Below are 27089 nucleotides of genomic sequence, written 5' to 3' on the forward strand. Positions count from 1 at the left end.
GAAAAACTTCCTTTCTGCAAAGTCCCCAGCAATTCTTAGTCTGATATGTATTCAGACCATGCCTAGCATGTGCTGTCAGGAGAGTCTTCCTAGAATGCTCTGACTACAGCTGATCTTATTCAAAATTGCAGTATGAAACTGATTTCACTATTCATGTGATAAGTTAGTGAGTCACACAATCATCCCTGGGCAATCTAGACCAATCTCCTCCACCCCAGAACAGTGCCATAACCCACCAGGCTGTGGGTTGAACCAAAATCTTTCTAGCACTCCTGCAGAAGATGGGCTATTTGACAAAAAAAGAGTTCAAGATTCATTGAAATACCAGAAAAAGGAAGACAGAGGGGATATTCTTCCTAAATTCTTTCCTTACCGAAAATTGTCTGCTAATTATCAATTAAGAGTGGTTTTTTGTAATTTGATAGAGGTTATTCTTTTCTTGTTAAACTTTGTTAAAATTTTTGCTAACCCATCGGATGGAAAAAAAAACGGACCATTAAGGATGATGTATAGTTTCAGTGGCAGTATTTTGTATTATATTATTATAACAGCACTTATGACTCTAAACCATGATTAAGATTGCATTGTTTGGATATATAATGAGATCCCACTTCTACCACAAGATGCTACAAGCAGTCAAACCGCAGTTGGCATAGGGAGGGTAGGAGCCATGAAGGAAAGCGTAGGGTGAGGAGAAGGTACTGTCCTCTGGTTATGGATGCTCTAGAAGAGACAGAATTAGAACAATTTGGATTTCTGAATCCCTGTGATTTTCCAGCACACGCCAAATTACTGTCCCTGATTTGATGAACTTCTTGGTTTTGCATTGTAAATCTGGCCTTCCACCTTCATTGGATTGAATATAAACTGTTTTAACAGCCTGTCAACCATGCCTAGTAATTTAATAATAACAACAATCATAATTTTTTAAGTCCCTGGTCACAGTGATCATACTCTGGGTTCTGTTGCCGATGGGAGAAGGAACATAAAAGTATTGCCTAATTTGACAAGTGTGTTTCCCACAAAATCTGGCCAAACATTCTTTGTTCAGGAGCAGTCTTTTGCTTAATTGGATAGTCTGGTTTTGTTTTGTTTTGTTTTTTTTCTGGATTCATATGTATTTTCCTGTTACCAATGCTAGTTGTATTACATGATAAATTCTATAAGAAACTCGTTTTGTTCATCTTTTGAATGTATATTTTCTGTTGATGTTGAAAAGAATTTGTGTATTTGTGAGCTTGGAAATATGGCAGTCATGTGGGCCTTATTTCCTAAAATGGCTTAGCTTATGATGAAAACTAAGCATACATTTAGATCCCATATGAATGCAAGGAATATTTAGTAGCTACATCTCTGTGACATAACAACATATTCCATGAGATCTCATAACAAAAAACTTGGTTCTAAATTTTGAAAGTACTCAAAACATTCCCTAAGATATTTAAAAGAAAAAGAAATGGGCAATTCAATATATCATTTTGCAGTGTCGTTGAAAAACAGCAATGATTCAGTAGTATGAGAAATATCACCTCTGGGCTTGCTCATTATATAAATAATGAATAGCAATAATAACTGTGTCATTTAATTGACACACAGTTAATTTTTTGAGTATATGTATCTACCCTGAAAAATGAAAAGTAGCTGCTGCTTAATTACATACTAGTTACAAGGCCATGACCTATGACTAATATAGAACATTATCTGTCAGTCAGGAGTATTCTCAAGGAAATGCATTCAGTGTAACCTGTGACTTGAGTTCAGCCTTACAAACTGAACAGTAAGTGGTTCAGAACCTAGAGCATTTCCTACCAACTGAAAATACTAATCTAATTTAGAAAAATCATTCTGTCTATTGATCAATCTCTGGACTGAAGATACAGATGGATGGTTTTCAACAGAAAAATCTTCAAGTAGCACGATATGATGAAGGATGGCTTTTTAGTAATAACACTCTTTCAGATTAACTGCAGTTTTCCCTTTTTTAAAAACTCTATTTCTTATATATCATATTTTCTTTTCTGACCTAGCAATTGCTATTCTTGATTTTAACCACAAAGGTATCTCTCTTGTCAATATTAGAATTTGGATCATCAGATCCAGTCTTGCCTGTAAAGGTACTGTAGCTGCTGTTAGGGAGAAATACAGTATTGCATGGTGTTTATATTTTTATAAAATTGTCACTGGAATTCCAAAGGATATCTGGTTTTCTGTAAAAACAAAGGAAATTAATAAGAGAATTTTGTCTCTTGTAGACCAATATAGCGGCAGTGGGATATAATACAGAGCACACTGATGTTTGCTCTTACGTTCAAATGACTGTTCACTTAGATCATGTTTGTATGTTTTTTATGACTTCAGACTTTCCTGTGTGTATGACTCTGCTTGTTTGTCTACAGACATCTGGTCCTCAAGGATCATTGAAGGATGGCGCCAAGAGCTCTCTTCAGAAAAGCTTCAGGGTACTTAATGAAGCCAGGATGTTAGAAAATGATGTTAAAGGTATGTGCAGTATATGGCATTCAGGGCCATCAAATACAAGAAAAACGTTGAGAGACTGCTATGCTTCCAGTATGAAGAAGCCATATCAGCAGAAAAGAAGAAGAATTCATTATCTGATTAGAAGCTGACCAATGTATCAGCAAAAAGATTCTCCTGTTTTGGATCCAGGCATTACTCAGGGATGCTTGTCCCTTCTGTCTGTGGGACAGGAAGGCTGAGAAGGACGGAGCCTTGGTCTTCTCTTGCTAACTACAGTTAGGGCAAGAGTAAGTGAGGAAGAGAGGCCAACGGAAATACTGGTTCTGATTTACTAAATGCTCTAGCAGAAAATTAGTGCAAAAAACAGCCCAGCATTAAATTGTTTGCAATGCCAGTCAGAGATGCCACATCTTTTCAGGATGTTTATGGGATTGTGCCAGAATAGGGAAGCATAGGGAGGTAGGATGAGATGTTTGCCCAACAGAGATTAATGGCAGAGAATTGCTAAGCAGTTTCTTAAAAAATGAAACTAAAAACATGTCCCTAGAGAAAAATTATTATTTTCACACACATACAAAAAAAATATTTATTTGTTCCTGAAGCATAAATACATTGCTAAATGCAGCTCAAATCATAAAGTTGGTAGATTCCAAACCAAATACTTTGGTTTCTCAGTGAAAAAACAAACATCTTTAATTTGTATTCAATACTGGGGGAAAAAATGTTTTGAACTATGCTGTTAGGTGAGATGTAGAAGCTGGTAATTCATGTCAGCCTGTACTTATAATCTCCTTAATATTTTCTCATCAATAAATGAGAGTATTATTGGTGAATGCCATAGTGCAAGAAGGTTGGGCAGTAGTCAGCATGGACACACATGAGGTGTTTCATGCACACATGAATAATCAGCTGCAGAAATGAGGAGCAATTCTCTGGGTTGCGCTTGTCTAGAATGAGACTAAAGAGAAACATGGATCATCTGCTGGGTAGAGGTTGAAAAGGCAGATGTCACAGAGGAAGGCATGAATAAGAGCATGGATTTCCAAAACACATGAAAAAGTGCTTCCACTCTGTTCAGGGTTCCTAATGCTTTATATAATTACTGTCCACAGTCCTGAGCACTGGAACTTCATGAGAGCTGAGGTGCTTTGCAGAGAGTCCTGAAGACATCATGAGGGCTGATTGGACATCTGTCAGAGGAAAGATAAGGAGAAAGATTGAAATAATTATAATTTGTAGACTGAAAAAGACTGTTGAGTAGAGGCTTAATATTCTTCAGTTATGTCAAGGTTTCTCCAAAGAAGATGGGACTAACACATCTCAATGCACTGATACAAGTCACATGTTAAGAAAATCTTCCTTCCAATTAAAATACAGAAGTACTGGAATAGAGTATTGAGGAGATTAGGGAGATTTGACCTTTGAAAATCTTTGAAAACAGCTTAAATAAACAGCAATGAGGAATGACTGTTGGTCAGAAAAAGAAAAATTATCTTTGGACAGACATCTGTTCTGAGCCCGTGATTCAATGATCGTCTGATCATTGCAACCAAAAGCGGTTTATTTCTTGCATCTTTATCCAGACAGATTGTTTTATATATCCTCTAAGAAAATACTTATTGCAGCACTAATGAAGCATCTGTTTATTGGTACTCCACTTCTTTCTACACAGCAGTCTTGGAAAGGAATTGAAAAAGTAATTTATTTCAACTAAACCTGAGCAGAAATAAGCATGATACAATTATCCACTTTCAAATAGGCCAACACTGAGTTTCACACGTCTGCCTTTATGAAAAATGTTAAATGTTACTGCTTTAATTGCTCTGTTTTTACATATGACAAAGCAAGCAACTTAGGAACATTCAGCATTTGTGCACTCGTATAGTAAAGTCTGAGAGGAGGATCAACTAACTGAGTCCTCCATACAACTATTCTGAAGGTCTTTCATCCAAATACTGAGTAATATTTTGATTAGTCTTGAGAGAATATGTTCACATTGATAACTGTGTGGTTTATTCTAAATTAGTACACTATAATCCCATCCCTTTTGTAATTTGAAATTTCGTTGTGTATATTTTGAGAAGCTTGTGTCCAGTCACTGTAGTTCTTGAAAAATGTTTTCATACTTGATACATTATAGTTTAATCTAATTCAATTGGCTGAAGCTAAAATAGAGTTAACCTGGAATTAACCACAAGGATGGGAAAAGCATAGTACCTGAAAACCTATGTGAGAAAACAGATTTAGGTCTTGGAAGACATAAAGACAAGAAGAAAACACCTATGATATGATATGATTTTTTTGCTCATCATAGGATCTGAAAATCAAGCTGAGAGAGTCATTGTGTCATGCATCAGAACATTCATACTAGAGTAGTTAAAATACTTTTTATTAGAAAAAAGACAGATTTTTATTAAACAGCCCAGTTTTTCAGGTTTTAACATACAAAATTTTGTTGGCCTCCTGTGACATAAGTTATGAGAAGCATACAGCATGAAGGTTAAGATCCATACAACTTAGAGTCATCTTTTGGCTATAACTACACTTTCATTTAGTTTCGGCAGCTCTAGGATTTCCAAGTGCAGAACTAGCTAAGAAGTAAACACAATGTTTAATAAGGTCATAAAGCATAATATTTCATAAGGTCATTAATTACATTTCACTGTCATATGCTAAAAGTTTAAAACATTATCATTTTCTTATAGCAGCTCTGAGAAAAAAAATATGTCTGCAGTTACTTGTAAATCTTTGATTTATATTAGGGTGCTCTTTATTGTGACTTTACTGCTAGATTCAGTACAGATTTAGGGCTGGAGTGACATGTGTCAGTAAATATGTTACAGAATATGACAAAATGACAAGGGGAGGCCAGTGGGCAATTTAAGTAGCATGGCTGAAGTAAAATGCATAGAGATGCTGCTAGTGCCACTTTCTGGAATAAAAACTAAAGTTTGCCATGGCTGGTGGCTCAGAAATGCTAAAATGGTGGTGCTGCCTTTTCCCTTCCTCTGAGTAGACCAAATACCACAGAGTGGAGTCTGCAGCTTTGTGTGTTCCCGAGGCAGCTATCACAGAGTAATCATGTATTCCAGGGAGCACAGGGCCCTGTTTTCAAAGACAAATAGAACAGTGTCTATACTTGGATACGTGTCAATTCCATGTGCCCACAAGACTGCCCAATTTAACCCTAAGAAAAGATGTGTTACAACCTCAATACTTCAGAGATTTTTGTAAAAAGTATGTTATGCTCCCATTTTGCACCAATGAGAAGCTGAATTGATCACAGTTTCATAATTCAGCAGTAGAGGTCTAAACACTCTAAAGATTCATAAAAGAAGCTTAATGCAAGCAGGGACCGGTGCTTAAAAAGCACATATTAGACCTTTGTCTGTGTTCTTGCCCCATACTGAAGGGTAATGAGATGGAGCTTTCCTAATGCTTTCTGATACATCTCAGACCTAAAATGCTTCATACAGACAAACATTCTGAACTTTTCACAGTATGCCTTTTTGCATCTGCTAAAACATGGCCATGCTCCACAGTGTGACCCACAGAGAACAGTTAATATTGTGCCCAGAATGCAGATGAATAAAGCGCAATGACCGATTTCTTTTTTCCCCACCCCTCTTTGCTCCAAAGGGGTGAAATTACTAGTATTATGAGCATAATCCTCTCTAGTTGCTTGGGTGTTTCTAGGATAGAAAGTAAGAATCAAGTGTAAAAGTAATAAAACATTATTTTCTTTATATTCTTACAAAGCCACCCTGTTCAGAGTCTTGACTGGAAGTGCAGGATGGATGATGGGTACTCTATAAAGATCTGGTACACAGAAGTAATCATCAGTTTAAAATCTGTCTGTCTGCACTACAGGTAGTACATTAGTTAAAGTAATGAAGACCCGTAAGCCCCTCAACTAATATACACTCCAGAAATTCAGGCAGGGCTGTGATGGAGGTGGGAGTTATTTCTTGCGACATTATGACATTCCCCTGATTTGTGGCCAATTACCCTAGTTATAAAATGGCTGTTAATCATGGAAATGTTTTATATTACCACCAAAAAGTGCTGAAACAGTCCTTACAAAGCAAAGCTTCTGACAGAAGCTATTAAAATAGTGATATAGTAATTTCTCTTTGTGGGGTTAGAAGTTAGAAGGAAGAAGCCTGGTGGGAGAAGCAAAATCTGTGTGTAGTGCTCTGGCTAGGAAGGAGTTCTGAAATTTTGGCTACAAATGAGTGGATGCTGCTGCCTGCCAGCTTCATTCTCTCTGTGCCTTCAGGGGTTTTCAGTTTGCCAGCAGCAATTTTTCTTCCTTATAATTTAAAATTTCCTGTTTAAAAAAAAAAATACCTCAGTGCAGATTTGGGAATACATACAGTCTTTGTCAAAGCTGATCAATGAAAATAGAAAATAAGATGTATAAACTCATCTTCAGTTGGAGACTGCTGTCAAGTGGCTACTGAAATTTAGCTCATGTCATTTCTTTTGCTTAAGAATTGACAGCTTGTGGGGGACTTGTCTTGTCTGCCAACATGTGCATATTTTTAGCTAAAATATTTTCCAAATGATAGGCACAGCTAAATCCCTTGTTTGTGTATTCTCCTCTGCTTTGTATTTTTGCTGACCTGACATATCGCAATCAGCAAATTGTTGCATTAGTTTGATGACCAACATAACATACATACAAAAACTGCAGCCAGTGCTGAATGTAGTCTTTATAAAAAGTTAACCACCATTAGCTGCATTGCTCTAGTTTTATCTCTTTCCCCTGTTTCTTCTTAGTGCCGGTTTCTAAGTCTTGCTTTATTTTAGGGGGAAAAAAAATATATAGCTTGTGACCCATCTTCCTCTTTCTGGGATGAGACTGGGTGAAGCAAGAATGCTCTTTGAAAGAAGCAAAGCAGATAACGGAAAGGGTTGAGCGTGACTGCCAGTTCATTTGTCAGTATTCAGTCAATAAAAACAGCTGTATTTATTGTTCCTAGATTGATTTCCACCTTTATGCTGATGTGGACATAGGTGTTGGGTAGCATAGCCCTACGGGCAGTTTCGCATGGAAAACTGCATTTGGTTATACTACCAGCAGAGGTCTGTTTCCATGAGCACTGCAGTGGTTGCACATCATCAGTAATTACCCAGTGCCACAGATCTACTGACACTTCTAAATACTTGTCTCTTGTAAAAATAGATCACTGCATATAAATTGTAGTTACCTAAGTTCTTAAGTGAATTATTAATGAAACATATGAGTGTAGGGATTATTTCCATTTGACTTATTTTATTCACTTAGAGGAAAAAGGGATGATGCTTAGTTCTGTAATGCTGTGTTTAACCATGGAAATGGAAACTGAAAATCTTCATTCATGTTGTCCAAGCCAAAAAACCTAAAGGCCCATACCTCCAAAGTCCTTCAGGATCCTGGTTACTCTTTAGAGTTTAGTTTCAGTGATACATGAATTGTTTTGTTGATTTGAACAATAAACAGTGCATTGATTGGCATCCTATGACATCTCCAGGCAGAGCTAATCAAGTGGAAACAGGACTGAGGGAAATTTGTCAGGATACTCCTCAGCCTACACTTCAATATGGATTGACAGTGCCTGACATCTTTCAGTGCAGACGTACTAACCTCTTCCAAGTCAGAGAAGCTCTGTAGTTTGGAGCAACTTAGATTGTAGCTGCTTGTATTTTGTCAAGCCTCTATGATTAACTGGAGGATCTCAGGCCTTCAGATCATATCTCCAGCATTTTTCATAAATGCTAATAAGTAAAGGATGGGGAAAGGTCAGTTCAGCTAGTGATTCATACATGAAATTAGCTCAGTGGTTAGTGAAGACACCACCTGGATTACAGGATGGGAAGTTACTTCAAAATGTAACTTCACATTAATATCACTTGACAAAATGAACAATTTCCTTGAAAAGCTGACATAGGCCTTAGTATCTCCTCATGTCTTTGTGTAAGACTCTCCCTCGCAACACTTACTTGTGGCTTTATTATTGTAATATTTTAAAAAACAGAGTTAAAATTAATTTGAGGGATTAAAAGAAAAAAAAAAAAAACATAAACAGGTGAAGTCTCAGTATTCAGTGTCAGGAGTTCTAGGGAAACTTGCCTTATTAAAATCCCTAAAAGTCAGTTGCTGCTATGGTTACAAAGCTGAAAACAGAAGTCTGGAATCATGATTCATCAGAAAAATAACCAGGTCATGATTACCATAATGTTGGATCTGGCAGTGTAAAGAGGAGAAAAAAGATATAACTGAAGACTATGGAACAAAGTTAGTACACTACTACTGGAAATGAATCAAATGTCTCCAAAATTCAAACTTCATAAACACTAACATTCCAAAGGCTACCAGAAACACCAAGGAAATATCAGGCAGACCATAATTTCAGAATTAAATGAAGGAGATTAAAACAGTTTTGTTGATACTACTGCTTAACAAGACATTAACTCAGATAAAGTCTCAGGGCATTTAAGACCAGGATCTCCTGAGTTCAGCCTAATTTAACATCACATTACCAGTAACCTCATTCATCAGTGGAGACAAAACCTGTCATTTAACAATAAAGATGTTTTTGAGAAGTAAAATTTTATAGTCTATATGAGTCTTCCTAACTGTTAACTGTGCCTCCTACAGTTCACACAAATGTCCTGTTCCTCTGCAGGGCAATTTGCAGGAATGAAGGCTCACTTCCAGGCACTCCTGCAGTCCTGTGTGTTGCTCTAATTTAACTAAAGCAAATAGACTTCTCCCTGAATGACATTTCAAAGCATCTTACAACAAAAGTATGATGCTCATTTAAATTCTACTATTTCATTCATGCTGTAGTCTTGGAAAATTTAGTTAATGATTTCTTGAAGGTAATATACATCCTGTTTGATCTGTTTTCTCATTACAAATTGCTTTTTGCACATCTAGTTTTAGAAGCCTTACATTTTAGAATTTGTGGAACGTGACCCACAATCCTTCATTTTAATCCATTATTCTGTTTATTCTCTCACCAAAGGGTTACAGCCCTGATGCTGTTGGAGTTGCTGGAGTACCAATGATACATCTAAATATTGTCCCTTAATAAAAAGAGATATGCTTTTTGCTTTTGACAAGTATGGGACTATAATTCACCAAGAAACCTAATCTCCAGTCTTTTTTCCTGTCTTAGTATCTACTTGGATAAGTACCCAAGAAATAGGTGTTTATTTTCAATAACCTGCTACATATCTGAGGTCACAGTCATACTTTGTATCCTGAGCTCTGTTTCTAGAAATTATCTCCTTTCCCATGCTATCAAGCACAGTGATGGGCATGCCTGAAAGGTAAAAAATCACCAGCTGTCTGTTCCAAAGAGTTCCGTACTGATATTAAGAAATAACAAAAAATGCCCTGTAAGACAGTAGTTTAAGCATTAACTGACATTTTCTCTGCCAAACTTAATTTCTAAATTTTGAAATAATGTCTGTTTAAATAGTCATAAAGCTTAGCTTGAATCTCACTTTTGAGAGTTTGAAAAATTATTGCTATGCTGAATACTCTTCCAAAAAACCCCATCATTTGTATTCAAAGGAACTGCTGAAGAATAGGAACCTACTTGTAAAGGATAACATCAGTTTCCTCTGTAACGCACCAAATATGACACACCTGTGCCTTTGATTTGTATTAGTTCTTCAGTTTGAACAAATTCTTAGCTTTGGGATTTATCTACTAGGTGGGCTTTTTCCTCCAAATTTTAGTGTGTTTATTTCATAATAACTTGTTGGTAGTATATTCTCATATTGATGATCAGTGCTAGGGTGATCTCGTGTTTTCCTCAGATGTTATGTCAGCATTGGTTATCTTTGAGAAAATCCAAGAGAATTGGGCTCTGGCCGGTCTAATTGCAATACTAAACTGACCTAATCTATCTCGCCTCTTTCACTCTATCTTCAACTCATTCATCCCACACACCACCCTGAAGAAGAAAATTTCACCAGCAGCTTAATCTAGGAATCAAGCTATGACTAAACATCACACTTGAATCTATCAGTGGGTCGTTGTGTGAATTTGCATAAATCATACCATCTGTGATTGTCTTTTTTTTTTTTTTCCTCTGTGCACCTTAGGAAAACGCTTGATAAATATACATCCATGCAAGGAACTTGAGCATTTAGATACCATGGAAGTAGAAAACTTAAAGAAAAATATTAGCAGTGAACCCTACAAACACTTTTAGTGGACTTCCTTATTTACACAATGCATCTTACGCATTTTAAATTATGTGTAAAGAAAGGATGGTAGAAATAGAGTTAAAACTTCTGTACTATGTGCACTTTTTATAGAAAAGGAGGATAACCTGGACAGCATGCGTAACAGGCTGAAAGATGCTGATGAGAAGAATTCCATTCTCCTGAGAGCTCTGAATGAAACCTTTGGAAAGCTGTCAGCCATTCCTAATGGTAAGCTGTAAAAGTGCGGCAACACTTGACTCATCCCTCTTCTTCTGTTTCACTTTCCATCGCTTAACATCTGTCTGTTTAGTCTTTGCCTGTGTCCACACTGTGTCCACTTTGACCATTGGACACTGTAGTAAGACAAAAATGAGCAATGTGAGAGAGAATTGAAATGAAAATTAATACCTGGTATTGGTTTGTATTTTGGCATGGTAAAAGGTACCGTGCTCCTGCAGTTTGCAAAAGGTTTCAGAAAGAAAAGAATTAAGATATCCAGAATTACGATACTGAGACAAATAATATTTTCTTTAAATGTGAAAAGACTTTTTATGAAACTACTGTTCGACGAAGCATTATAATTTAACTAGTATAATTTAACCCAAGAAGAACGAAGACTTACTGACCTTACAGAAAACATAGGATGAAATTTGCTGTGTTTTGTCTTACCTTTCTACCATATTCTCATTGCTTTATGCTGCAGTATCATTTCCAGTCACTGTTTGGTGGTGTATATCTTTTTTAGACTGTAAATTGCTTAGAACTGGAACAGATTTTCCTCAATGAACTCTGAAATTCTATGCACACTTGTAATTCTATATAGCCAAAAGGATTTCTAAAAAATTGGTAATACTCATTAAAATCCCAGAGTTCTGGGATGTTAGCTACTCTATGTTGTGATAGTGAGAGACAGGGAGCTACAACATTGTGATGAACAATGATAAACTGAATGTTTGTTTTAGAAAATAAAAAGTTTTTTAGCAATGTAATTTGCTATGACTTTTCTCTCCAAGAAGCACTTTAGAAACTGAAGATATGTCTTAAGGAAAGTCTCTATATTCTTTCTGATTTGTGATGGTCTGGAAAGTTCAGACTGCAAATGAAAACTTGGAATGAAAAACTACTTACTTTTCATCTTGCACATTTTTGTGGCTTAAAGATTCCAGATCACTGAAAAGTTTTGGTTTAGATTTGATGATCCTTGAAATCATGCATTCCCAAAAAATTGTTTTAATATGTCATGCTCATACCACTTCTCTGTTTTTGACCACGTGACTGTTTCTCTTAATGTGCACAGATACACGTCTCAGTCAAACACAATGGACCTAAAGCCAGTTAACTTAGGACACAGAATACTGAATCTGAAACAAGAAATATGAAATATGCAACCATTAGTAATGTAATAAGCTTCTGTCAGATTAGAGTTACAGGGTGCTCACTTCTGGGACAAGGACATTCATATAAACAGGTGGATGTGTTTTAAGAATGAAATTCAGAGCAAATAAATTGCATGGATAAGAAAATGCAGTAAATTAGTTGTCCAACAGGGAAATAAACAATGAGAGTGGGAGAGAAAATGACCCTGTCATATATCTTGTTCTTCAAGGTTTCAAGAAAGCAGAGAGCAGCTTAAATAATTCTTGTCTCCATGTTATACCAATATCCAAATAAAAGCAGAAAGATTCAAAATGGGATAGATGGGTAGATTACCTTAGGACAAGGACCCACATGTGCAGCAATAGGCATAATTTAAACTGTGGCTAAAAATAAATACAATTTGTTTGACCAACACGGAGAAGTAACAGAGTACCACCAACTTTCACTCACCAGAAAGATACATGACCTTTAATAATGGCCTCAAAAAGAGATGCTTAGACATGATGAAAAAAGGAAGTGAAAAAGGCAATCAGAACTCTCTGTTCTTTCACTTGTCAGTATTGATGATGATAATGATTTATTAAAGGTTCAGTTGTATTTTCAAGGTGCTATTGTATTTTGGAGGCTTCAAAACTTCAGATGTAAGTGTGGGGTTGTTTAGAGCCCAGGTATAATATATATTTACTCAAGAAAGTAAAAAGGCTCATGTAACTCTCCAATATGCAGCACAAACCCACAAATTCTCTATGGCCTTAGGAAGCATCATGTGCTTTCCAGTCTTCAGGCTTGTTTGCATCAGATGTTCCACAGATGGAGAAGGACCTATACTGTTGATCCCTTGAAATGGAGAAAATGTCAATGTTTCCCATGTCTTCACAGTCATAGAAATGTGCAACCTGCTTCACGCAATGTTGTTATAAACTAACTCTTATCAACTATCTGTTAGTCAGACATGGAAAGAAAACACAACCTCCTGTGCTTTCATCACTACTGTAACTCAATCTGTTGACTTCACGGACTACCACAGGAAGCCCCAGTCAGTATGAAAAGTGTTTGTTTCAGAGGTGTCTAAACTTCTGAGCTGCACTCCAAAATTCTCATGTGACTGAGGGACAGGAGGATACCTTGGAGAACACAAGGGGAAAGCTACTCCATGAACAGTTTCAAAGAAAGCTGGTGGCAAAGCAGGTTCCTGTGAGTCCCCTGACTCCGTGGTAATGTGGTGGCAGAGTGGGAGTTCACATAGGTTCCCTTGCATGCTGGAGAATCTACCACAACATTTACTGCTTGCTCAATTCCTCCCATCTGTGGGGATTTGGAAACTTGGCCAGCTCCCTTGCCCAGCACAACCTGTGCTCCTGGCTCATCATGTGATGTAATCCCAGCATGGCAACAGCACCTGAGCTGTTTGGATAAATACCTACTAGAATACCCAGCTGTCTGTTTTATCATTTATCAACAGCAGAATAAAAAACATTCCAGGCTTGAATGTTTTCACCACAAAAATGGAACATTCATTTCCATTTTGTAGGCAGAGAGGTGGGACAGTAGTAGACTAATTGTTTTGCTCAAGGTCACCAAGGATGTCTTTGGATGTATGTGATTAATTCAGTCAATGAACCCTTGGTGTTCCCATTCACAATTTTTTTTGTCACAGTTTCAGCTGAACCACATGGAGTTAGATTTCTGTACTCTATACATCAGAACATTGAAAGTCCTATTTCTATTATAAGTATCAAATATTATATCTGACACTTGATCAGAGGTTAACCAGTGAGTCAACAGCAACAACAAAATTGCACAAAAATTTACCTAACAAAAATGATTTGTCCTTTACATACAAATGGAGCTGGAGCATTTCTCTTCTTCAGGTGTATTTCAGGTCAAAAAAAAAGACATAAAGGGCTAGACCGTGCAATCCATGCTTACAATTAGTAATGTCTTACTACATGTGAAGTAGGAGCACTCAAGGAACTACACAACACAATTTAGGATGATAGAATTTTGACCCAACTTTATTCTTAAGATGTGTGAAGGAAACTTCTGTACTCTAGGCCATTATTTCATTATTGTTTTCTACCTACAGATACAGCTATAAAGGTACAGGCAGCCAAGGACAAAGCAAGAGAAGCCAACGATACTGCAAATGATGTCCTGGCCCAGATTAGAGACCTCAACCAGAATCTCCTGGGCCTGAGAAACAACTACAGTAAACTTGCAGACGACGTGGCAAAAACAAATGCTGTTGTGAAAGATCCTGTCAAAACCAGTAAGATCTTTTTTGACTTGTTTGGTGGTGATTTTTTTTTCAGTTTGTGGTTTTAATTTCACATCTCAAAATGAAACAGAGGCACTCCAAAATTTCACTCACATAGCATTACTACAGTATGCTGGGATTAAATGAATCTCTATCACGTCTATTTTCTGGACCTTATATAAAAAATAATTTTAAATCTTAAGGACTCATGCTATTAGTTGGAAAAAAAATAATGTTATCAGGACCAACATGCAGAGGAAGCAAATAGTCAACAATCCACCCCTTGATTCAAGCAAAATTCCACACACTAACCCTGTCTTCAGTCAGTCAGATAATCAGTTCTGGGAAAAATGCATGACTTCTTTCATATACATTACTGTTTTGGGTACGATACTTTAAGAAAGAGAAAAAGGAGATTTTAGGAATTTTTTTTTGTATCTTTGGGGTTTTTTGTTTTTTTTTTTTTTTGTTTTACAGTAAATTCTGTTATCAAATGTTACAGATTTTTTTAGCATTTTCACTTTGGTTATGATGGATAAGATTTCATTCTAAATTACAACACATTTTATGGTAGATTACTAGAACATAATGTATAGGAGTATACAGCCAGGGCTGACAACATAACCAGAGTGTCTTTACAAAATTACTGAAGGACTGATTACACAGCTAACCTGGGCTCCCCAGATTGTCATCAGCTTGATGAAGCGGGTCACCTGAACACATTCGGTTTAGGACATTGTCATTCTCATTCTGTGGATAAATATTCTATTCAAATCGTAGCTGTACCAGTGAAGGAAGTTAATCGCAGTGGCTGTTTGTCACTGCCCATCTACTGCAAGTTCCTGATCCCTCATCAACTGAGATACGCGTATGAGCCCAGGGTGTAATCCCCATCAGGCAGACTGATCCATAGGAGTTTAGAGAATATGAAAAGTAGTTATTGATTGAAATAGCACAGTTAGATTACGACAGGTTATGGAACAAGCAGATCTATGAGGTAATGACCTGTGGCAGTGTGGTGATGAACAGCTGAAAAGTGGCTTAAAAGCAGTCATTTCTTGGCACTGCTGGGTCTAGACTAGTCCACCTGTCCCAGACCAATTATTCTAAGACAATGTGTATGTTAGCATTTTATTTGAAATTAGAAGCAGTAATGTAGAAGTTAATCTCTTGATTTTCCACAGTCACTATTATTTGGTTCTCACTGGGTGGGTGGTATTAACACTTGCAAACTGTTTCATGTCAGATGAAATTTAACTGGAAGATGTTATTCAGAAGCACATTTTTACCATTCTCCAACTGCTAATGGATACTCAGATTATGGACTGAGATTAAAGTAAATGCAGAGTAGACAACTCCAAATCTATGTAGTGTGTATTATGATACTCACAACTACATGCTAAAATAGACATGGCCTGTCATGTATGTCAAAATTCAGGCTCTGAGTTCTCATTATACACCTGCGCAAAATAGAGAAGGTAATAATTTTTTTCTAGGCTAATCCTTTCCCTTAATTTACTTTACATTTGTGTTTACATCTTCAAAACATTGTCTTATGTTGTCTTCTGCTTTTTCTCTTCTTTGACTCCATATCTTGCCTGCAGAAATCAGTACGTACGTTTTCTTTCTTACTGCTTTTATTGTGCCTTTTCCAGTAAATGATGATTTGCTGCTTACCACCACAGCTTCTGCATGGTGCTCTACATTTCACATTCACTGAAAAGTTAAATAGTTTCTTTTTGAAGGCTCCAAAATAAAATGACTTGGTAATGAGTTTCACTTCTGTGAAACCTTAAGAAGCATCTTGAAGGTTTGGTATGAGTGTCTGGGTGACTATTCAAAAACTAGATATCCAAACTTTCATGCTTTATCTAATAATAATAACAACTATTATTATTATTGTTGCTGTTATTGTTACTGCCATTCAGTGTACATTATTCTGGTAAATGCAGGTTTGTCCCTTTCTATGTCATTCACACAAACCCATACCCTCATCCTTAGCTCTGCTGATGAATTGTCGAAGAGAGGGCATTGTTCACTCATTGTTTGTCTAGAGGCAACAAAGTCATTTGAAACTTAAATATAGAGAAAATATATCCTTGTGAAATTATTAAATTTACCTGAAAAAATTAAATATCTGCAGTTTACTGCCACTGGTTTTTAATCTGCTTTCAGTACACATAGAGAATTTTAAGCTTGTGACCAGAATAAAGCCATTTTCTAGTTGTGGCCATTGTAGTTAATTCAAGAATTAACTTCAAGTTAATTCTAACCCTGTTTTAGAAATTACTAATAAAAACTAACCATTTTTCAATTATCTAGCATTTTTCTTCAATTTAGTGTTAAAAATAAAAATAAATGTAAAAAAAAAAAAAAAAAAGGAAATATTTCATTCATAAGTGTATTTTGCTACAGGAAATATTTTCCATTAGTATCACGCTGACCTGAAGCATAGTTGCTGTTTCAAAATCCTTCTTTAATGCCTGCATTTGCTACTGTTGCTACTTTAACTTGATTCTAAATATTCTTAAATTCTTCAGGTAGCTTCCCGGTCTGTGTGTACCTCATAGTAGCATATACAATTGCCTGCCTATTGTGTATGCAGAATTTTCTTGGATTTTATTATTGCAATGTATAATTATTCTCTGACACTATTCTCTAAAACTCTACCCTGTTCTTTCTTGTGAAGTTGCTGATGCAGATTCCAGTATTAAAACCCTAGAAAAGGAAGCAGATCGCCTGCTAGATAAAATCAAGCCAATCAAAGAACTGCAGGATAACTTAGGGAAAAACATTTCTCAGATAAAAGAGCTGATAAACCAAGCTCGGAAGCAAGCCAATTCGGTAAGCCTTCTTTCTCACTAAGATGACCTTTTGAGTATTGATTGGTTTTTATTTTCTACTTTTCTATTTCTTTTCTGCAGGGTGAATTCTTTCTAACTGTAAACATGTGTAAAGAAAGCAAATAATGTAGTATAATTTCTCAGATGAAAAGAGAGTATTCTGATATTTTTCACTTTTGTATCTTGTTTCTTCGTTTAAAACTTGTCCTTGTTAAATGGATAGCATATGTAGGAATGTATCTAGAAATGTTATTATTTAAGAAGTATGGTGAATGATAGTACAGCAGAAGAGTCACAACATCATTGATCTTTTCTGAAAATAAAAATGTATTTTTTTGCCTCAGCACTGATATTAAGCCCCTGATTTCATTTCATAGAACTTACATTACCTGAGAATGACACCATCTCAAACTCACTGAAATTGCTGAGTGTATTTTCTTTTCCTATATTCTTGACTTTCTTCATTCAGTAACAGTTCTGAGGACTCAAACTTGAGTCAAGAAAGTATTTCTAGTCCATTTAATGGGTTTGGAGTCCATCTCCCTGACTCAGTAGTACTCTAAACTTGAGGATCAGCTGGTTAACAGCAAGGTTATTCAGCATGTGACCTAGTGCAGTGAAGGAAAAAAATTCTTTAAGACAGTAATTTAGAAAACCTCCTGAAAATTGGTTAAAAAAAATGAATCTACAAAAAATAGGATCCTGGGGAAGAAGTGTATTCCATATACTCAATGAAATTTGCCTGCGATAGAAAGACGGGTGTGCTGGTTTCACTGACAATGGGTTAATTTTCTTCATGCAATTAGAAACTTTTCTTTTTCATAGCTAACACGCTCATTATTTGGACTTAGTTTGAGAACAAGAAATAACACCCCAGCACAGAGTTAATGTTTTTAATAGCTCTTCTGAGAGCCAAGGATGTTCTGAGCACTCTGCCCACAGGTGCGAGGCATCAAGGAAGGGGGGCAGAGATGGGGCAGAGCTTGACTGACATCCAGACTGATCAGTGAGAGTATTCCAGCCCATTAGCATCATGCTTCATATTTAAGGAGAGTTGGGCCTTCTGCTTTTTCCTCTCTTTCTCTCTCTCCCTCTGGGTTGCAGCCAGGGGAGTTTCGGTTGGGACATTTAACTCGGCTTTTTACCATTTTGCAGAGGCCTCTGTGCTTTTCTGCCTTTTTCCTTTCTTTTCTCTCGTTTGGATTGGCTGTTCAGGATGGGGATATCACTTCCTGGGACTGGTTGCTTAGTGTGGATGGAGTTCATGGGGAAATTACCTTGAGTATCTTTAATTTCTATTGTGTGTATATATATATATATATATATATATATATTTGCTAGTAGTGTATTAATATTTTGTTATTTTATTAAACTGTGTGTATCTCAATCCAAGTTTCTCCCTTCCTTTTTGATTTTCTGCCCTATTGGGGGACTTGGGGGAGTGAATGAGCAGCTATGGTGGTTGTATTGCTAGCTCAGGTTAAACCACAACAGGCTATGGTGGTGATATGGTTTTGTTACATTCATCTTCTATCTGAAGGCTTTGAAGTACTTAACTGCTGTTTAGCATTTCTGAGATGGGGAAATAGTGAGTTGGGTCATATAATGGATCTCCTTTCTGACTAAGTTTGCCCTAAGCATAAGGTGATACCATTATGTGCCCCTACCCTAAAACATGTCCAGCTAGAATTGAAATACAATTGTACTGTCATTATGTCTATGCTGGCATTATGAAGGCAAACAGTATACTATTTTTATGTATGCCCAGAGCCTGAGGAAAGTAGCACACATATCCAAATGCATATGTCACTCAGCTGTGAAAATCCAAGTTATGAATACCAACTCCATTAGGGGCAATGTAAAAGCAGTGACAGACACAACTGTTGGTTTAAAAATAAGTCTTAAAAGGTATCTTAAATTGGCATAATCAAAGGTATTACAAGGAAAAAAATAGATCATCCTGCCTGTCTGATAGCAATATGCTGTGATCCCTTACAGAGTGCTGCTTTTTTTCCTGGCTGCATGTTCTACTTAGAGCCTATCTCTGCTGCTAGAATTCCACTACTGCTCGTGTTAGACCAGTATATCTTCTAGCTATTTCTAAAACATACAGTAAGTCCTTTCAAATCTGAATGCCAGAAAGAGCTTTTATTTCCTTTTAATAAGCAATTTCTGAAAGAAAATTTCATTTCTACCTCTTGTGCATATCCAAGTAACTCCCTGGTACCCATAACAGAGAAACGGGAAAGAACAAAGAAAGAAAAAAGTGTGATATTCTTATCATTATTTGGAAGCAACTAAAATTATTTCTGGAATAATAAGCAGTAAACTGAATTCTTTCTGCTATATTTTTTTTGAAGATCAAAGTGTCTGTGTCCTCTGGAGGCAATTGTATTCGCACATACAGACCAGAAATAAAGAAGGGAACATACAACACCATCATTGTCAATGTGAAGACTGTAGTTGCTGACAATCTGCTTTTTTACCTTGGAAGTGCCAAGTTTGTAAGTCTGTCTTCTGCTTTTCTTGTCAGGGTTGCTCCATCAAATCAGACTACCGAGAAATAGAGGATGAGAAAGCTGCTTTTTTTTCCTCCTGGAGGCTTCAAAGCAGTAGTAGTGGGCCTAAGATAATCTAGACATGTACTGTGTTTGGTATTAATGTAGGGGCTTCTAAAATATGACCAGCAAATATATATTTATTTTTTTAATTTTAACTAGATATTAAACGGGAACTTGTACATATTCTACGTTAGAGCTTTAAAATTCACAGTGCAACCAGGGTAATTTTTGAGTCAGTTGTGAGTTTTCTGTTGGGATTGAAGTAGCTAATCATTTTGCACCTGTTAAAGCTCTATCTTTGGCTGAAGATTCTTTATTTGAACCAACAAAAGCAAGAAAAAGAGAATCTCACTTTAGATCACTGTGAGATTTTATGTTGATACTTTACTGTCCGTATATGTGTTTCAGATGCCTCATTAGACCTTCTAAATTGTGAAGATTCTGGAAAACTTCTTTTAATTAAAGTATGAGATTGTTTCTGTTTTCATATTTTACATGTAGACTGACTTCTTGGCCATAGAGATGCGCAAAGGGAAGGTGAGCTTCCTGTGGGACGTCGGATCTGGTGTTGGACGAGTGGAGTATCGAGATCTGACCATTGATGATGGATTTTGGTACAGGATTGAAGCCTCTAGGCAAGTATATGTTTTACTTGCAAGATTTGGTTCCTAAAGAAAAAAGGTTGAATATAGCAAGTTCTGCTACTAATCCACTGTCTGCTACATTTGAAACATGGGCTTTAAAAAAACAAAAGATTCTTTCATAAATGTGAGAAATTCTGGTCTGGTTTCATGAAAGCTTTTGAACCTACATCCAGTAGTGTATACACTACAATTACTATTGAAATAAGAATTGTTCTGTGTCAAGAATCTATTTTCATCATACTTCCCCTCCAGCATCAACAATCTGTGACTGCTTATATTCCCTTTTGTTTACCTATCACTCTATCGATTCTCTTTTCAACTAGTTTCCTTTAAAAACACTTACAGGTTTTGGCACTCACACAGATAACTACTATCCTTTTCTCCCTGAATTTCAAAGAGGAGCACCTTTTCTGAATTTCTTGTTTTGATACAGTACTTCAATGGTCTACCATACTCCAGTATCTTGATTCTTACTCAAAACACCATTTCCATAGATAGAACATCTCTTCAGACTGGAGATATTAAAAATTATACAGTTTATGAAAAATCAAGGGTAAAAACTGAAATTATCATTTCCACTTTGATATCAGTTTTTGAATGCTTTTGCACTTGAGAAATATAGATGCTTTAATATTAAAATTTCACATTTGTTACCTGAAGCTTATATTTTCCATTCAAATAGCAAACACATGGCATATGTTGTAGTAGTTACAGCATAAGAATTACATAACCTCATGTCATTTATCCTCTACTTCTGAACAAATCTTAGTAATTTAGATAACATCATCTGTATTGCAATTTGATATGAAGCTGAGAAATTCCTCCTGCATCACTACAGTTAATTTCACATAGTATTAAACGTAGAAGCAATAATATAGTCAGAAAATTAGAAAAGAAAAATGAAAACAAAGCACTCCAATTCTGGTTATATCCATGGCTCTCAGAGGAGGAAATGGCATCCAGTTTAAATAATTTAGGGAAATCACAGAAATCAACCATTCAGAGCAGAGAATTAAATAAAACTATGGCACTGTCTCCAGAAACTGGCTTAATGAAACCTTATTGCTAGGAAAATACAAATTGGGGTGCAATATGAATTGTTGAAATCTTCACACGCTCATGTTATGCATACTAAAATAGCTTCACGACACAGTAATGCCAGACTTTCATTTACAAGAAAGCTGCTTCAGCAGAATATGGAGCCAGGACACAGTATAAAAATTCACACATCCTCCAAAAGCACATTGCCTATTAAGCTGGTTGTTCTGGATATATAGGGTGTGCATGCTATTAGTTTTGAATGAACTGCAGGATCAGCAATTTAGAACAATTACAGCTGCACAAATCTGAAGTACAGAGCAGTGTTTAGGAGAATTACATTGCAGAGACATTAGTTGGATTTGTGGGATTAAGGTGAAGAACTTGGGACTGATTTTGCATTCTTAAAGCAGACTTAGTAAATCCTGTACCTACTGAAGATTCTTCCATTTTGAACATTTTAGTCCATTTAATAACTCCCCTCTGATTCACTTCATAAGCTGCTGGAGAGTGTTATTCATTTCATTCTCTCGCTTTTTTTCTCTCTAAATGTCTGCTCAGTTCCAGACACAGACTTTTTTTAGCAATCTGACAGAGCCACTGGGGCAGCTGGGGCATGGCACCCACTTAGAATGAGGACATAAGATGAAATTCTGACCATGCCACATTTTACCATTGATTTCAGTGGTGACAGACATTGACATACAGTAATAATAATATAGCAGGTTTAAAGATTGATAGCAGTTCTTAACCAAGGATCCCAAAGGGCCTTAAAAAGGGGAGATGTGGTGGCCAAAAGGTTCTCAAGTTCATCCAGCATACTGAATGAAATCTAAATATGAAAAATGTGATGAGACTTTTAACTGATCAGTTAAATCAGTTCAGTTAATAACTATGCCAAAATTTCCAGTGTGTTAAGCCCAAATTGATAATTACTGCATCAGTTTTCCAGGGACAATTTTAACTTTCATCACCTTTTTATTTGAAGTGTACTAATACTTTGCATTTTATTGTAGATGCAGAGGTTATCATGGAAACATTTTAATTTTTTTTGGTAAAGAACTGAAGTAAAAATTCTTTATTCGATAGGAATTTCCTATAATTTGATGGTAAAAGAACTTAACAAATGTCACTTACAAAGTTACTTACCTGTTTACAGAGGCAAATGTGATTGGCATTAAGAACTGTAGTCGAAATATCAATTAACAAGGAAAATCTGGCATAACAGTATGTGACAAAATTATTTAAAGCACATTTGCAAAATGCAAACTGTCAATTTTGTGAAACAGTCAAATGGACAATAGAATGTTTTTGAGGCTCACTAGATCAGTGAAACAATGTCACTCGACTTCAGCAGGCCTCAATTAGGAGCAGGACCTGATTAGTTTTGATTTTAACCAAGTGTGATTTAAGTATTACCATTGTCTTAATTGCTATTGACAGAGTTTAAGAAGCGCCCTTCCTTTGAGGACAAAGAACTCTTGAGTCACAAGTTCCCTGTGGACACATCCAGCCCAGTTCAGGGAGAATTCAGTCTTAAACTACTGTGCCAAATCTAAGCCATACTTTCCAATGAAGATTTTCTGTGCTCTTAAGGGGCCAAGGAGAAGAGGTTTCTACACTGTATTTTGTAATCTAATGTTGATGACTTGCAAAAGTCATCCCCATTATATCATGCATCTCCTGAAGAGCAAACCCTGCATGCATGGCATTATGTAAATTTTTCAGATGAGCAGCCACAAGGTGATGGTACATCTTCTATAATCCACCAGTTTTGCAGAACTATCACTAGAACAATATCTTCTAACCTGACGATTTGTCATGCACAGAGTAAAAATGCCTTTTTGCTGTCAAGTTAGCCAAATTCTTTCTTCAAGCTCAATTGTCCTCCCTAAATAAGAAAGAATTATTTATGGAAGAAACTCCATTGTTAGCATTTCAGTCTGTTTGAAGATGAAAGACAACTGTGCTATTTGTGACATATTAGACATGCTAAAAAAGTGTCAGTCTGTTCAGTGACTTCTGCATTATTGCACTTGGATGTTTTTAAACTGGAATCTTGATTTCAGCACTGTATTATTGAAAATTCCAATGACTTTCTTTCAGAGAACATTAAGGTTAAGTGGTTTAAAAAGAAATCTTTAGCAACTGTTAGTCATTCAACAATTACCGCATTAAGAACTTCTATTGTTTAAAGGACTTCATGCCAATAAATCTGAAAAAATAAAATAAAAAAAAAAAGGTAAAAATTTGGAATTTATCCTGCATATCCTGCATTCAGTTGATTATGGAATAAAAGGTAAAATATTGTCATTAAAAGGAAATTAAAAAAAAAAAAAAAAAAAGAATAACATGGATGGCTTTAGCCCACATTGTTAAAATGATTGGGAGCATCTACATGTTTGTGTACCCCAGAAGTCACTTCAGATATTCCTGAGGAAACTGAGGGTCCCTTCCATGTGGTTTCCAGAGCTGCCAGATTAAGGTATGGGTGGGTAATCAAAGAGCTCCAGTGTTTTTTTGTAAATATGTTTTTTTCACAAAGAAATCATTGAGATCCCTGACTACAAAGTAAGCAAGATGGCACAGATCTACAAAGGTATACTCCATTGGTTGGCAATCATCAAAATCACTTTGTAACCCTGCTTCAAAGTTCAGGAGAAATTCATCAAAACTGAAATGTTTCAATGGAATTTTTTTAATTATTATTTAAACGACTTTTTTTCCAGTTTTATGTTATTTCATGAGAAAACTGTCGTGTCATTCTGATTATCAGGTAATAGGTTCTGAGCCAAATGAATTTCTAAAGAGTGTTTTTTAGATATAAAATGCATAGTCTTATAGGATTTTTCCTCTCTCTAAAATCCTGGTCCAGTAAACTTTCTAAATCTGGGAATTCTATAAGTACAGATTTAGCTTATTCAGTAGCTTAAGTAATGTCTTGCTGTGCTCTAAATGTAAGTTCTTCAAGTAAAGCTTTCACAGAAATGACAGTTCTTCCTGAAAGGTATGCTTTTAACTTTCAGTTTGCTTGTTACTTCAATACCTGAAGCCAATCTTTTCTTTTTTTTCTAATTACACAAAAAGGAATTGTACATCTTTGCATGCATGGAGCAAAGTTCAAGACCTTAGAAAATCAAAGTGCTTTTTTTTCATTTTTTTTTTTTTTTTCACATTCTGGCTGTGACTTGACTGTATCTTCATAAGACGAGTATGTAACTTTTCATCTAGAAAATTTTTGGTTATTTTATCACCTCTATTTAATTGGCTTCTGTCCTTTCCATAGAAACCTTTGTCACAAGCGTAGATATGACGTCTGTTTTCTAAGAAAAGTTTGTTTTGTCTAGCTTGAGAACAGGCACTCAGTAATTTTTGGAGTTTAATTTGGTATACAGTTGTCACTCTTGGTACATATACACTCTTGGTAAACTCTTATGGAAAAATAAAGTAAGTTTTATTTAAAATAATGTGTTTCTGCATTAAATATCAAACAGTTAAGTTATAAAAGTTCCATGTGATATCCATGCTGAATGTTTCAGTGCAAGTTAGGATTGCAAGGTCAGGCATCCATGTTATGAATTTCCAAATTAACATGACAATGGTCATGGAAAATCCAGCATCCTATTAAAAGTGAGGTGAAGCATCGATTTCCAAAGTTATCCCTTAGCCCACAGTATGTGATCTCCCTCTGCCTACATCACTTCCCAGCCACTCCTCCACCACATTACTGAACATACTAGATACTTCATCTGCACATGGCAGGGTTTGGGTCACTCTCCCTCTGTCTGGCCGGAAACACTAAGTTATGGTGTGACTATAAATGCCTTATAGTTTACTTCTATTAGGTCAGTAGTAAGCTTTCCATGGAAAGCTACAATCCATACTGCTGTAAACAAAGGTAATATTAAGCAAATTATTGCAAAGGATTCAAAATTACTCAAGTTTCCTTTGAAATAACCTTTCTGTATACCTGAAAGACCAGGAAGAATCATCTTCTCTGCATTATGTTCCTCCCATTGTAAAAATGTCATCAAACTCTTTCCATGCCAGTTGCTACATTAATATAACCTAAGGAGTACAAAACAAACTGCTGCAGAAACTATTAACGACCGGTAAATTCATTTATTGTTGTCGTAACTATCAATATTTGATATGGTTCATAGAGGAAAATGGGGTAACATCCTTAAACATAATGGGGTTTATGCCTGTTTGATAAGCAACCAGAGCGCTCCACTGCAGAAAATACAAACTCTATGCATCACAGTAAAGCCAATTGAAGTACTGTATCACATGATCATTCATTTTCGGTTCAAATATAATCTAATAAACCTTACAAAATTCAGAAACTTAATTTGGAATTTTGCCTGCATCATTTGTTATGTCAAGAAACAATTACTCAGCACTAATTTCATCACAATAAATCTTAAAAATGCAACTTCTTTATTTTAGTCAATGAAAGTTCCACTTCATCTGTATAGTGAATTTTGTTCAAAAAGGACATTGAAGTGAGAAAAAAAATGGTTCTGTGATCATGTCTTTAACTTACACAGGCATAAGAGTCTATTTCTTTTTATCAAAATGGTGCATAAATCAGTAATACATGCCTCTATTAAAAGATGCCATCAAAAATGTTATTTTCCTATGTTTGATTTAACTACTGAGTATGTACGCTTAAATTATTTTGTTAAAATCTTTAGGACTGGGAAAAATGGCACAATATCCGTGCGAGCTCTGGATGGCCCCAAAGCCAGCATTGTGCCAGCCACATTCAGTGCTCTTTCTCCACCTGGATATACCATTCTGGATGTAGACGCTAATGCCATGCTGTTTGTTGGTGGTTTAACTGGAAAAATAAAGGTAATGTCATGTCTGGAGCTAGTGTATTAACTGTCTGTTTATGTGGACAATATTGTTATTGCTTAGAGTAGAAATAGGGAACTTTAATAGTTTGGTGTCATTATAGTAGGTGCTTTAGTAGCAAATAGTACACCTGTGCTCTTGAAAGAATATTAGGATTTGCCAGCCATCTGGGTGCACAGACCAGAAAGTTCTCTGTCCATGCTGTTAACTTCTTCTACTCAGAAGCCTGGTGGCTGGATGTATGGATGCAGCATTTAGCCCAAACAACTAAATAGACAAGGAAGTCAATTGAAGAATTTCTTGGAGAAATACATATTAGACAAGGCAGAATTTCTGACATTTTTTTCTATGTTCTCCTTACAGCCTTAAACAGAGGTTCTAGTTTGCTCTCTACCTTCCAACTTTCTATCTAGAGTGTGTTTGCTTTTTTCTGTTAGCCATCAACCAGAACCCTTGAAAAATATTTCTTAAATTAATGAATCATCAGTTGCTAAAAGTGATACTGCAGAGATTAGTATGACCCTTACAAAACCAAAATGGCCTCACTGGCTTTCTGTACTCTGTCCCTTTGATCTGCTTTTTCAAAGAGAATGGAAATTAAAAAAGGAGAGTTACTTTATCATCCACACGTAATAATTCCTCTCAGCTTTCTTTAGTTCTTGGATTTTTGCTATGTCAGGTAAGTTCTAAGTTTTTCTGCTGTTGTTTTCACTCATACCAAATCTAGTTACATTGGCATTATGTCCTAGTTTTCAATCACCATAATACCTCAGTGGAATAAATACTCCACTGCGGTGAATCAGGACTGTTTAGGGCTTGCAGT

At 36.1% G+C, this 27089-nt stretch overlaps 1 protein-coding gene across 2 annotated transcripts in view; it reads left to right on the top strand.

Moving 5' to 3' along the window:
* LAMA2 (laminin subunit alpha 2) overlaps nucleotides 1-27089 on the top strand; it is a gene marked incomplete at its 5' end in the record, with an annotated part of 356160 nt that overhangs the window by 289573 nt on the left and 39498 nt on the right. For both annotated transcript variants that reach the window (XM_080342611.1, XM_080342610.1), the window contains 7 exons: nucleotides 2397-2499; nucleotides 10798-10914; nucleotides 14150-14332; nucleotides 17010-17164; nucleotides 19524-19667; nucleotides 20226-20359; nucleotides 26104-26263. In XM_080342611.1, coding sequence (XP_080198737.1) covers nucleotides 2397-2499; nucleotides 10798-10914; nucleotides 14150-14332; nucleotides 17010-17164; nucleotides 19524-19667; nucleotides 20226-20359; nucleotides 26104-26263 — 996 coding nt within the window. The remainder of the gene's footprint in view (nucleotides 1-2396; nucleotides 2500-10797; nucleotides 10915-14149; nucleotides 14333-17009; nucleotides 17165-19523; nucleotides 19668-20225; nucleotides 20360-26103; nucleotides 26264-27089) is intronic.

This window comes from Nesoenas mayeri (genome assembly GCF_963082525.1).
Source record: "Nesoenas mayeri genome assembly, chromosome: 3".
Taxonomy (NCBI): domain Eukaryota; kingdom Metazoa; phylum Chordata; class Aves; order Columbiformes; family Columbidae; genus Nesoenas; species Nesoenas mayeri.